This window comes from Pleurodeles waltl, chromosome 9, assembly GCF_031143425.1.
Source record: "Pleurodeles waltl isolate 20211129_DDA chromosome 9, aPleWal1.hap1.20221129, whole genome shotgun sequence".
Lineage (NCBI taxonomy): Eukaryota > Metazoa > Chordata > Amphibia > Caudata > Salamandridae > Pleurodeles > Pleurodeles waltl.
This window is the reverse complement of record NC_090448.1, coordinates 1,050,286,720-1,050,300,752: the sequence shown is the minus strand read 5'-3', so window position 1 is coordinate 1,050,300,752 and position 14,033 is coordinate 1,050,286,720. Positions and strand designations below refer to the sequence as shown.

Sequence of the window (14,033 nt, the reverse complement as noted above, 5' to 3'; positions counted from 1 at the left end):
AACACTGTCTTTGCCTGGAACTTGGGCGCTTGATTGGGACATGTGGGCACAAATCAGTGAACATCCAAGGATCCCATAATACATGTGAAGATGATCCAGACTATAGAGGCACTGTTCAGTTTCTTGTTTGCCAAGCACCTTTTGGACACTTGCCCATCAGATCTGGATCTTGCTGATGACTAGGGCCCCTATCCAAAACAGATGGGTGTGGCTGCGTACCAGTTTGCTGCTACCAGTGTGAACCGTAAAAGTCCAACTATTGGGAAGCCACATAAACTAGATGACTATCCTAAACATTCAGTCCAGAAAACATCAAATATTTTTCAGGAATACCACAGATCGAAAGCTGGATGGAAATCCATGAGTCATTGCCCCAAAGATGTGGCTGCACAGTATCCAGGTCTAAGCCAGTTAAAGACAAGTACCATGAATGATGCTGTGACCTGGGTGTCCCAGACTTAGCTCTAGAAGGTTACTAGGTGTACAGACAGCCAACCTGAGCCTGAGGAGCCCCAGGGCATGTGTTCTGGGGTATTAATACTTTGCTTAAAGCTGTGGATTGAGGGTGCAGAAATGCCCATTGCAGTGCCTCCAGAACACTTGCTAGTTGTACAATATTCAGATTGACAGCATGGGACAGACCACAAGACACACTGGCTAGTCATTTCTGAAAATCAGCGACCCTGGCAAGAATATGGAAGGCTAATATGGATAGTTCTGGACAGCCTTCAACAAAAAGAGGCCAGGCCAGAGGTTTCTCTTGGCGTTCATCACTCTGCATGTCAATGACAAGAATGAAGTTGTGCAGGTCAGTGTTGGTGACAATTGCTCCTTGGATTGTCTCATTTTCAACAGCCTCATAGACTTGGGAATGGTGGTTCACAGATAGCTCGCAAGAAGCATTCTGGAGGAGACAACCCCAGAACATATGGTCCTTAAAGCCAGATCATACTGCAAGATATCTCTGCCAAAGGTCAGTCCAAATTTATTCCAACCCACCAGAGGAAAACTTTGATATGACACTGGCAACAGCAAAATCTGCTCTGAAACACCTCCATGAACGGAAAGAGATGCTAAAGGGCAGAGTCCTCGATAGTGCATAATTCTACAAGAACTGAATGAGTGGCCTTTCCTGGTTAGTCTATACACACAATCCCAAGTGCAGCCTGATGACGACAGTGCTGGCATTTCAGTGTCTTTTGTGATGGTAGATTATTGTAGTGCAAACCATCAACCTCTGAACCTGGGGCCCAGCCACATGTAGTTGGTCTGTGAGTGTCCTAGGATATTCCTGATTGCAAAGGCAAATAAGCCCCCCTAGCAGGTTATTTTGTATTAAAAAAGAAAGAGGGCACAGAAGCGGAGACAATTTGAAACACCTGTTTAACTTCTTAGTCAGGGTAGTTCAGATAACAACTACCCTGTTGAAACTATTGGTGGTTAGGGTTTTGTTTTCAGAGGGTAGGATTAGTCCCCTCAACCCTTCAGAAACTATGGGCACCATGCCACCGGGTAAGCTGAGGCAGCATCCATCAGGATCACAAGTGGTGAACTTTTACCTCATGCCCTGTTGGGGGACCTTCACCCACATAATTTCTCTAAGAAATTAATTTCTGGGAGGGCAACCAACTTTGTGCCTCTGTACATAAAAGTCAGGTAGGACAAGTGTGGAATAACTTAAAAGTTGTCCAATGCACACTGCCCTTAAAACGCAACCATTGAGCATTTTAATAAAACACATAGGTGCATGATGGGTACTCTAAAATTCCCAATGAGGAGTAATTGTGACAGTCTCCTCCTACTCTGGTTTTATATTGAGGAAAGTGCCAAAGGTTTCAGCCCATTTGAACTACTCATCGGCTACCATAACTCACTCATTCTTGTTGAGGAGGTTGGGAGAGGAACCAAGGATGTCCCGCAGGTGATGTTGATTATTTGATGGAATTTTGGAAGTTGACTCAGCTCACGCACAAACTTGAGGATAATCTCTATGCCAGCCATGGGCTCTTAGGAGTGATATGGTCAATAAATGCCAGAAGGGCCAATATGTTTCCATAATGGCCATAATGGAACCAGTCCCTATCCTAATGTTAGAAGATCAGTGCCATCAATTATTTATTTGATTTTGGGTCCAAATGCAACTCACATTGCAGTCCACAGGAATAGATTCAATTTCTTCCATCAGTAAGTGGAATTTATGGCACTTCTTGATGATGAAAATGAAAAAGCACCTCCCTGCAGCAAGATGCAAGTGGCTGAAAAAGAAAGGAATTGAACTCTCCTTAAACCTGACATGCAAGCAGTAGGGAAGTGTAGGTCCCTGCACAAGCAATTATTTGAAATGTCCTTCTTGACTTTCAGACTTACTTCCATGGTGTGCCATCAACATTGACACTGATATAAGTTTTCCTGATCAGTTTAAGATATACAGGATGCAAGATAAGGGTCAAGATTGTACCAAACGAAAAGTTTCCAAGACGATGGGCCTTTGGATTATTGAGCCATTACAAAGCCTTTGGGCTAGCCAAGTGGTGTTTAACCAAAAGCAGGGTTTGACAGACCTCCATTTCTTTCACAGAAATGTGGTACACCCTATTCCTAATGCCGAAGAGCTCATTGCAACGTTCTAAAAAGTTTTGATCTATTTATATTTGAGAACTTCTAGCCTTTCTTAGTAGATATTAGCAGATTGCCGTAACCCCTAATGCAGAGAATAGGTCTGGGTTCTCCACCTCAGATGGCCTGTTCCAAATCAGGTCATTCTTTTTTAAATAAAGAACACATTTGGTGTGCTAACTAATTTAAATAATTCTGGCTACCAGTATTTATTTCTGTTAGGGATGGGGTCCTCGCATTTTGGGATGATACCTATTCGTTTTTGTTGAAAATGTGATTCATCCATGGCAAAGCTGTAGTTTGAGGTGCACTGGTACGCCGAGGTTGGAGAGGGATCCAAAGTTTGGTGACTGATCATGCACATATTATTAGTGTTAAGGTACAGTTTTAGTGTGATATTAAAGGAAGTATCCCACTCCCTTGTAAAGTACAATAGTCTTGAAAACTAAAACTACCAGAGTTACAAACAGTAAAAAAGAAAACCTAATTTCATAGGACTACTTTAGATCTGTTTAGTTGTTCTTGCCTTATACGTTGGTTACAAACAGGTATACATGTGTTAAATGTGCAGAAAACCCTTGCAAGTGTGGTTATATATGGCCAGATGCTTAAAAAAGGATTACCATTATTCAAAGTTTTTATCTTGTTGCCTGAAATTAAAAAGTTCTAAGTGTGCAGATTTCTGTTTTTGTCATGGATATAGCCTACCGATTGAGGTCTTACAAAGGGCTGTTACATCGGATCCATCTCCTTCTGATCTCATAGTTTAGCCTACACCTCAAAGTACAACACATGTATTCATGGATTTTTGTGGGGTACCTATGTAGTGTGATTCTGGTTACAAAGTAACAGCAATGAATGGTCAAGGGATACAGAGCAGAGGATTCCTCATATAGACCCAGTGTAGAGAAGGTAAACTCTCTGATGGGAAGGGACATTGTCTTGCATGATAGTGGCATTTGGACACCCTCAACCTTACTTCTTCCTCAACCCCTTGTGATCAAATTGAAACAATTGGGTGGAAAAGAAATGGTATTTGGAGATATTTAAACCTCCTGGTCACTACATAGGCACCTCTCTAACACTGTGTCATAAGACCATAGTTGTTCCCCAGTGAATGCAGAGGAATTTCCTTTGCATCTGAAAGGTATCCTACTCCTAGAGGATATTTGCAGCCTACTACTCTGCTGGAAGACCAGCTAATTGAGAGAGGTTGTCAGCCATGAAGATGAGGTTAGGAAAACACTGGTTTCAGACTATGGTCATGAAAGTGAATGATTAATGAAAATGTTAATCTGAGAATGAGGAATGTGTATCTATGAAAACATTTGGACAGTCATTACTGAAACCTACCTACAACACAGTAGTGCAGTACAGTATTGGTGCAGAGGAGGAAGGATGGGAAAGTGGGGATAGATATGGGAAGCGGATGAACTTGGAATATTTATGTGAAGAGAAGCATTACCAAAGCCAGTAGGTCTGGCTTTCAGAACAAATGTTATTTATATACTGTACTTACATAACTACTATATAAATCATGTTAAAGCCAGCCCTATTGCCTTTTTCAGTACTTCCAGAGAAGACGCAAAAAAGAATTGCTGTCTGTATAGATACACATGCATATGTATATATATATATAGGAGGAAATCATTGAATGTGACAAACGTTGTGATGATTTAATGCACTTTCCAGATGTAAAATAGTCCTTCATGCATTCCAATATAAACTCTTTCTAGATAGACAACCAGAGTGATGCTTGAGTTGTCTATGACTTCACTCAGAACGCTAAGGTGAAAAACGCCCCTGGGATCCACTTTTCACCCTCCTATAATGTTGTTATGTATGACCCCAAAAGTCATCTGCCCCTGCTTTTAGCTGTCATGCCGAGGCAATGGAGTAATGGAGAGGCATACATAACAAAGCCTCTCTTCCTGTCCCAAATTAAAAAAAAACATGTTCTTCTGTGACCTACCCTCACCACTCCCAGTGGTTTTCCTTCCTTCTTCTCCAAAAGCTGTGCTCCTAGCTCTCCAGTGTGGCTCTGACAGACTCTGTGAGAGTCGAAACAGAGCAGCCTGGATTTCATTTGAGGTGTAGCAACAGTGGGTAAAAGCCACAGCAGTGAGTTACTGAACTTAAATTCAGTTTTTCATGCTAGTGGCTCTCTACCAAAGTCATGCATAACTAAGGAATCTCCACTTGTATGTGGGATGGAACAGCACATCAAAGTATTGAAGTACTTTGAGAATAAGTAATGCAATCTCATCTTTGATATATTTCTGTGTGAGGGCCCAAAAACAAGCGGGCTATTCAATTCAGATATATGCACTGTCTCCTATTACTGCATTTATCGGCATTCGGATATTTGCAGTCATTAGCCCAAACTGCAGTTTTCACCCAGGTAAATTTCACCAGGTGAGACTTGCTAATATTTTCCTGAGGAAAATGCACTGTAAATGCCAATATGTGGAAATAAGTTCAGAAATTACCGATTTGCTCCTGTTATCCTCCATTTAACAAATACCAATCTCTCAAAATGTGATATTTACCATAGCTGATAATACCTCAGTCTTTTATGGCATTCGTAACTGGGGCTTTAGTCTTCACAGCACATTGAAGATGATCAGCTGAAAAGAGATGTATCTGCTACTAACCCGAAGACTCGGCCTCAACTCTGTCATCTAATTGTGGCAGGGATTTCTATCACCTGAACCAACATCTCAACACCATTTGACCACCTGAAGCACTTACAGCATTATTCATTCACCTCTTTGTTTCTGTGGTCTTGTGCAGAGCTCTGCATGGTTCAGCAAAGCCTCCGCTATTATGAACTACTTTGATTGAGCTTCAGTGGGACGCATGTGTGATATGAAGCTCTGGTTTCAGGGGTGCTAATGCTACCGTGGGCAAATTGTCATAGTTCTTTATCGGTGATAGGCATGTGCTACTGGCCAATAAGGAGATGTTCATACCTGAAATAACAACCTTTAGATGCAGCCAAAGGACAAAGGTCACCAGGTTTGCACAATTTTTGCCATGTACTGGCTTTTAAATAAAAAGAGTGACAGCGCATTCTAATATGTTATATCCTACATCTCACAAGCTCAAAGTCATACTTAGCATTTTTTTTTATTTCTTTTTATTTTAAATTGTACAAATAATATTAGTTCTTCTGTTTTGTTAAATGCCATTCTGAAACTCTTTTGATGGATTTAAATACATTTGCATAGTTTACAAATATGTATGACTAAGAATACATCATGTTTTTTCCAATTGCATGGAAGGAAGACCAGCTGATGCAGTTATCCTGGAGTCTCCATTCACAAACATTCGGGATGCAGTAGCCCATAACCTGTTTGCAAAAGTAAGTATGGTGCACTAATTATACTGTCTGTTTTAGACAGTCCTGTTTCTCAGCCAGTGTTACATTTTATGTAGTCAGGAGATAAGTTGCAATTATTAATGATGTGACCTGTGCAGTTGTTAAGAGCCACTGTAAACTGTTTTTGAATGCTTGATTTGTGTTTGGTGTTTATTGTGTGCTTGTCAACAGCCCTAAACAACTCTTCTACTTTTGAATAAGGATTTATAAATATTTTCCAATAAAGAAACCCTGGTCTTCTCTATTTTTTCAATTAGAAAATATGTCTAGTGTGTTCCCATGAAACAAAAATAAAATCTTTGTTTCCCTTAAATTGCTCATTTCTATAATCTCCTCCATGTCTAACACCAACTTAACTCAAATGTTGGGTTTCTTGTTTGAACAGACCATACCTTATTACTTTGTGTAAAATCAATAACAATTTTAAACTAAAAAAGTACTGTTGAAATTCTGACCCATTGAGACATCTGTACTATAAATTTAACAAGCATTGGTTATGCCATTAGATCTTGTTTCTAACTGAAACTGTCTCCTCATCTCTGATGCGTTTAGGCACTCAGTAAATCATCATACATACTCTGTATCTCTCAAACTTACACTCATTCTTCCCTTTACTCACTGACTGACTCATTCTTGCACCAACGATTCCATCGTAAAAAACACAATCTCAACAGGCATATGCAAGAAAAATTTAGATTTTCCTAATAAATTATGACAAAGTCTAAATATTATTTAAGACACAGTGGCGAGTATTCTGCTTTTAATCTTGCTTTTATTTCTATAGCAGTAGTCAAGAACGTAAAATTACAACTCCAAAAAGGCTTAGTACATGCGAGCCAAAGGGAGAAAAACAACGCTCATCATAACCAATCATAAACCAACAGAATGTATAAGATACTGCTTGACTGTGAACCCATCCTTTCTTGTGCAAGATATCAAATAGAACTAGAAAACAAAGGTAAAATGGATACAGCTATAGAAAAGCCAGTGTTAGGGTAAAAAGTTCCTGGCAAAAGTTCAAGAAAGGGAAACTCAGTGAATAATCAGAGTAAACTGGAACAAATCTTCCTTTTCATGTTGCTGAAGATATGGTAGGAGAGATCGAGAGATCCACCACGTTTTTAACTGGAAGTAGATAGAATCGCTGGAACCATTGTGGGGAGGGAAAGAAAACACCAGTTAGTAAGTATTGGGGTGGGATAATACTCGCCTCCATGTCTTTAGTAAAATTAAGATTTTGTGTCATAATTTATTAGGAAATCTACATTTTATCTCAAGACCGGAGGCTCCTATTATGCTTGTTTCAAGAATGTTAATTACTACAGAAGCTGCAGTGTGAACAGGTCTTCAATATAACACTTTGAACACCTTGTTGTTAGACCAATCAATTGATCTCAGAAGTCCTCAAGTCTGGAGCCTACCCAAAAGGCTTTGGAGGCCTTCGCACCGCTAGAAGATTGAGACAAAAGTTTAGAGGTAACAATACCTGCTAAGGACATGACCAATCTGACCAAACGAGCTAGAGTGGCTGAGGATACAGGAAGGTGAGGTTTGAGGAAGGAGATAAGTAGTTGGGAATGAGAAGACATTCTGAGATCAAAAGTCTGTTGCTCATATACTTTGAGGCATTGTCTAACACAAAGCTTGGGATGGTCTGCAAAATAAGGGTAGAAGACTGAATTTAGGTTAGTTTTTTGTGTACCTTGACATCTGATAAACGTTTAATCCAAATCAAACATAATAACATGATATGTTTTGCAGAAAGCTTTTAAAGAGAAAAAGCTGTATTGTCAGCCCAGGAAACAAACAATTTTAACACCACATCTACTTTCCATAATTTTGTATATTTTGGTGGAGGAAGTTTAGAAAACTTTTCTCTCTTTAAAAGATGAAAGACAAGCATATGTTTTCCAACTAGTTTGCTGTCAAGTGTGGATGATTCAAAGAAATAGCCGATCTGCAAAGGTGTATGGTTATGTAAGACTTATCTGCACTGGCTCCCACAGCCAAAAAATAACAATATATATTATATCGGCTGAAAAGGGATTGAGATGTTTTCCAAGACCCCATCTAGACCATAAAGACCAAGCTGACTTGTAGGTTTTAGTGGTTCCTGGAGCCAGGCTTTACTAATGAATTCTGAAGCTTAGGACGAAAGGCTGAGAGAAGACTGGGAAGACCCGCTATTTTCCAAGCCGATAGACTGAGAGAATTGTTGAGAATTAGGCTGTGGGGATAGCCCCGAGGATGTAGGAGAAGGTTGGGAAAGGATGGAAGGAGAACAAATTTGATGATTAATTCCAGAAGGTGGAGAAACCATAACTGTGATTGCCAAAAGAGAACCACAATCACAAGAGTAGGTTGTAGGTGTCTTGCCTGAGTGAGGACTCTGTTGATTTTGAGGAAAGGTGGGAATGCGCAAATGGATGAATTCGAACAGTCATGTAAGAACGCATCTGTAGCTAAGGCTAGAGGATCTGGATACCAACTGACGAATCGAGGGAGTTGATTGTTGAGTCGAGAAGCGAACAGATCTATAGTGAAAGGACCCCACTTTTGGGAAAGAGATTGGAAGATGGAAGGATGAAGTTTCCAATTGCTGAAGTTTCGCAGATGACAGGAGTGACAATTCGCAATGGAATTGAGGTTGCCTGGTAAATATTCTGCTCTGACTGAATTTTGTTGAGAGGACAGAACTCCCAAAGGCTTGTTGCCAGTTCTGCAAGAGGCTTGGATTTGGTGCCACCTAGATGATTTATGTAATGTACTGCAGAGATATTGTCCATGCGAAGAATGGAACATTGGATTTTGTCTTTTGCCAGGCTTCTGATTGCAAAGGAGTCTCGAATCATATCTAAACAGTTGATACGTAATTTGGACTCCTCGAGAGACCATGTACCCCCAGTCGAGATTGTACGGCAAAGGATGCCCCATCCTGTCCAAATTGTACCTGATTCTAATACAAGATCGGGGACTGATGCAAAGATACTCCTGCTGTTCCAAGGTGTCTAAATGGTCTATCCACCATTGAAGTTATAGGTGAGATTCTGGATCAGTGTTGATAGAATCGGAATAAGCTAGAGCTCTGCCTAGGTGGCAAATTTTCAGGCATTGAAGGGCCTGATAATAAAGTGGACCTGGTAAAATTGCCTGAATGGAAGAGGATAGAAGGCCTACTATTCTTGCTAGAGATCTTAGAGAAATTTGGGAATTGTAAAGAAAATTGAGAATCTCTTTTTTGATTACTTTTACTTTTGTTTGAGGTGGGGACCATAATTAACTTTTCTGCGCTGACAAGAAAACCCAGGCCTGTGAGAAGAGAACCTGTAAGAAGAAGATGGGATTGAAGAATGTCAATGTCTTGACTCATAACTAAGATTTCGTCCAAGTCAATTATCATTCACTATGGGCTTCATCAGTTGTGTGAAACACCATGGGGCCGAAGAAAGACCGAAAGGAAGGAAAACTGGTACGTTTGTCCCTCCCACTGGAAATGAAGGAATTCCCTGTGAGTCGGATGTATAGGGATTGTTGTTCCTTTTCTGCACCAAGAACAGAGAACTCAAAAACCCTGAGAGGTCTGGAGACGAGATCTGAATTGCTTGTTTTTGAAGGAGGGATTGGATTTCTAAAAATATTAGATTTTCGATATCTGATGAAAATTTTGGAGGAGGAGGAGGAGGAAAGACTTTTTGGAAAGGTGGGGTGTAGAATTCTATATGATAACCTTGAATTGTGTCTAGAACCCAGGGAACTGCCGTTATTGTTTGCCATTTTGTGAGAAATAAGTGAAGGTGACCCTCCACAGGAGGATGGCTAGAAGGAAGATCCACCTTGTTGATTGGAATTTCAGGATTTTTTTTGGTCCAAGACCTCTGAAACCTCTGCCTCTTTGAGAATAGAATTGCAGCTTGTAGTCTTGATAGTTGTAAGAGTTGTTGAAGGAGCCTCTGGATTCCTGATTACGGAAGGCCTGGCTGCTAAAATGGCTCCTGCCTCTACCGGCCCTTGAAAAACCAGCTGGGAAAAGACTTTTTTCAGCGATTGTGATTGTTGAGCTTTGTTAATAGAAGAGGAAGTAGAAACTTATCTGTTGAGGTCCTTGATGAAGGAGTCTCCATAAAACTTATCAGATTAGCCAGTTTGGGGTCCAACTTTAAGAGTAGACCTTTGCACCTTTCATATGTTATTGCAGAATTGCCATTTCTGTGTTGTCCTATTTAGTGGATTCCGCCATATCAAATATGCAAGTAAGTGGGCCTCCTATACCCAGAAGTTTGTCTTGACAAGAAGACCAGTCCTTGTCACACTCTTACGAGGGTCTTTCCCAAATTTTGAAAAGAAAGTCATTAACAACTGGTGAATAGATGGTGTGGAAGAAATGTTAGAAGAAAGAGATGTCCTGGGGCACTTGGATCTTAATTTACTCCTGGCTGGCTTATCTAGGGGTTGGTGAAAACTTGAGATATAATCCCCCATATGGGAAGCAGGAAACCATTCAGTAGAAGTAGGGTGACAGATAAGGGAGGAAACAAACATAGGAGTCCCTTCAGCATCCAGAACAGTCTTGGCCAGAAAGGGATCCACCTTTGATTTTTTTAGGAGGAGGAGGAGGAGAACAAGAAGGATCGTCAATCCCAAAGTGTCTGTGTCATTATCTACATCCCCAATGTTGTCATCATTATCTAATATGTTTGAGATCATTCATTTTTGGGGTGCATCCTGAATGTTCTTTGTTTTAGACTTACACGCAGTGTTGGCTAAGAAATTCCCCTCCTTTGAAGTAGGCCTGGGAGGCATGTTGTCCTGGTTCTGGTGTGAGGGAACCTTACTAGTCTTCAACTATAGATGACATGGCTTTCTTTTTTTTAGAAGGCAAAGATAGAAATGTTTGTTTTCTGCTTTCCCCCACAGAATAGGCCATTAAGTCTGTGACATCATGTTTTTCATAGAATTTCTATGTTTTGGACATTTTTTCCATGGAAGCTGCAATGGCCTCCACAGCGGAAGAACAAATAAAATCATTCAAATCATTTTTTAATGCTTCCTCATCCACTTCATGTAATAAAGGGGAGCTGTCAATTTCCATGTTGTATGCAGACAATATGGAGGAAAGTGAACAAAGGGTTAACTTTCAGGTAGAAACTCGAAGGGGAGTGTAAATAATAGATAAACACACCTTCGGGCGTGTACTTGCTCACAAGAAACAGGAGATATGAAAGGAAGGTGGGGAATAGGCTGCGCCCCTCTGTGACGTCACAGAGCCTCTCTAGAGTGAGGGGAAAGCTCAGGCGTGACTCCCGATATAGCCGGAGGGGAGAAAGGTTGTTAATAAGCTGCGTTCTCCAGCAGATAAAGCAAAGCATAGCAGGAGCCTCAAGCCGCGACTAAAATAAGTAAGTGCAGTACAATGAAGCCATTACAGATATGGCGGTGAAGTAGCAGAAGCTGAGTGCGCCGCAAGCGCACAGTGGAGAGAAGAGGAAATGAAGAGCGGGAGACACCCTTGAACAATACAGATACAATGTTAATTAAGCAACCATAATAATAATACTACATATTTATCTGAATACAGTCTGAAAACACAGAAAGGTACTTATTTGACTGCGAGCTGCAAGAAAGGAGGGATGTTCACAGTCAAGCAGTACCTTATACATTCTGTTGGTTTGTGATTGGTTACGATGAGCATTGTTTTTCTCCCATTGGCTAGCATGTGCTAAGCCTTTTGGAAGTTGTAGTTTTATGTTCTTGACTGCTGCTATAGAAAAAAAAGCAAGATTAGAAAGCAAAATAGGAGCCTCCGTCTTGAAATAAAATTAAAATAATAAAGATACAAAAAAATAATACATCTCACTACCAAAATATGGCTGGTGTGTGTTGGTAATAAAAAATTAGAATAACACAGTACCATGAGGTAGATTTGCCATTGTTTTGCACTTAGTGTATCATTATTTAAAAATGTAAATAAGGCCACCACATTTTGAAGCAAAGTATTGGTCATCTTGAAACAGTAAAACAATAATGCACCATGGACAGTGCAATTCCAAGATGGCTGCCTGATTTAGAAGAAATGGCCATGCAGGGTGTGCACTGCTGCTGAAATGAGCAGCAAGAGAGTGGTGCAGTAGAACGTTATGTGGAGCAACAGTACACTTAAATTAAACAATTGAGATGGAAAGAAATAGAACAGGATTCATAAAAAAAAAGAAAAAGGAAAACTAAAAGACAGGCCCACGAGCCTGGAACTGAGGTACACTCGTTTTTTATGTTCTGAAGTGGGCTGACATGCTGCCTCTTGTTCTGTGCTGTCAGGCATACAGCCTAAAAGACCAGTGACAGAAGAGTGCTCACCAAAAGACCTTCTAAGGATGCCTCACACTGCATATTTTCTGCCTGTGTGGTTTGTCAAGTGGGAACATCAATACTAAAACTTTTGCCTTACTAAAGTAATATGTGAGCTTAAATGTAACAAAATAAACTGTCTACAGGTTTTGACAAGTCAGACTAACAATTGAAAATTAAAGGCAATTTGTTTTAACATATTATTTTCATATTAAATATGTGAAGCCCCCTGCTTATGTCCTACATTTTCATAATAAAAAGGTCAGAACTGTTGAAGGGGCGGGGCAGGGGTGGGGTTGTAGGTATTGTAATAAAATGTTAAAAAATAAATAAAAATAAACGTATCTTGGCTCCCGCGCTGCGGCCAATCCTGATGCTGCTCAAAGCAGCGTCAGGATTATCTGGGAGCGCCCAGCCAGGGTGCTCCCAGGCAGACTGGGAGCCTGTGCAGGCTCTCTCCAGCCCAGCAACACTGTTGCTGGGCTGGAGAGAGCCCTGTACGCATGTGTGTTTGGCAAACACACATGTTCTCTGAGTGGGAGTGCTTGGCACTCCCTCAGCACTCCCCCTCAGAGCACGTCACCCCCATGGCCCGTTTCCTTGTAAAGGTTTTGCAGCTGTCACTGCTGGCGGGGAGCGACGCTCCTCCACCCCCATAGAGGGGCCGCCCTTGGTGATTTGTCACAATGCCAACTTGGGACAGCTATATTGAGCGTCAGCTTTCCCATAAGACAATCTTCAGGTAGACAGTCATAAAATTGTAATCTTGTACAGAATTATAGTTGGCAAAACAATAGACAGCCTGCCTGATGGGAGCCTAACAAGGATTATAACAGTGCAAATATTCCATCTCCACAGTTTGTGAGGTGGGTGAGGGGGTAACTAATGTCAAAACAGTTGGTGATTATGATAATTTGTGAGATTCCATGTAACAAAATTCCTCTGTATCGAGTTCAACACATTGTAATACCAATCCAGCTATAAATGCCGGTATGGTACCAGTATATCAGGTAATTATAATTGTGCTATGACAATATCATATCAAAAAATAGCAACAAGATTAATATCAACAAGGTAACTAAATAAAGGTATTTGTACATTTAATATGCTTAACTCCATATATATGTATCTTGATGATGTATACATATATCTCCAAGGTACACAGATGTGGAGTTATGAATAGACAATCAATAGTTACCAGATATACTTACAGTCTTGTATTTTGGCTGTCAGTATTTTTGCTACGCTATTGTGTTAGCAAAATTTTAAAAAGTAGATTTTCTGGCATACAATCAATATCAGACCAGGCCTACAGCCTTGACCATTTGCTTGTTCCCATTGGTTCTGCTGTATTAAATATAAGGTTTCCCGCTAGGCAAAAAGTACACTCACTCTTTTACAGCAGAAGCAAACCGTTTCTTCATGATCAAGCGCTGTGCTCTAGAAAAGCAGCATGGGAATTGAGCCAGTGACCCTTTTTTCATTAGTGCTTCTGGAAGCTCTTTTTTTTCTGTTGAACACATAAGGTCTGTTAGCTAGCTGCCCTGTCACAGACTTAACTATGGCTAAATCACAGTTTTCACGTATTGTACTGCTCAACTATTAATTAGAACATCACCTGACCAAACACTAATACATGCACTAAGTCTAGTTGAACCAATAAGTAAAAAAGTTGCTTTGTGAACTACATATA

General features: G+C 40.5%; 1 protein-coding gene across 1 annotated transcript in view; it reads left to right on the top strand.

Annotated features, from left to right (window-relative positions):
* The window catches only part of ABHD12B (abhydrolase domain containing 12B), a 328,971-nt gene that overhangs the window by 259,608 nt on the left and 55,330 nt on the right, over positions 1-14,033 (top strand). The window contains exon 9 of the mRNA XM_069208676.1: positions 5,901-5,980. Coding sequence (XP_069064777.1) covers positions 5,901-5,980 — 80 coding nt within the window. The remainder of the gene's footprint in view (positions 1-5,900; positions 5,981-14,033) is intronic.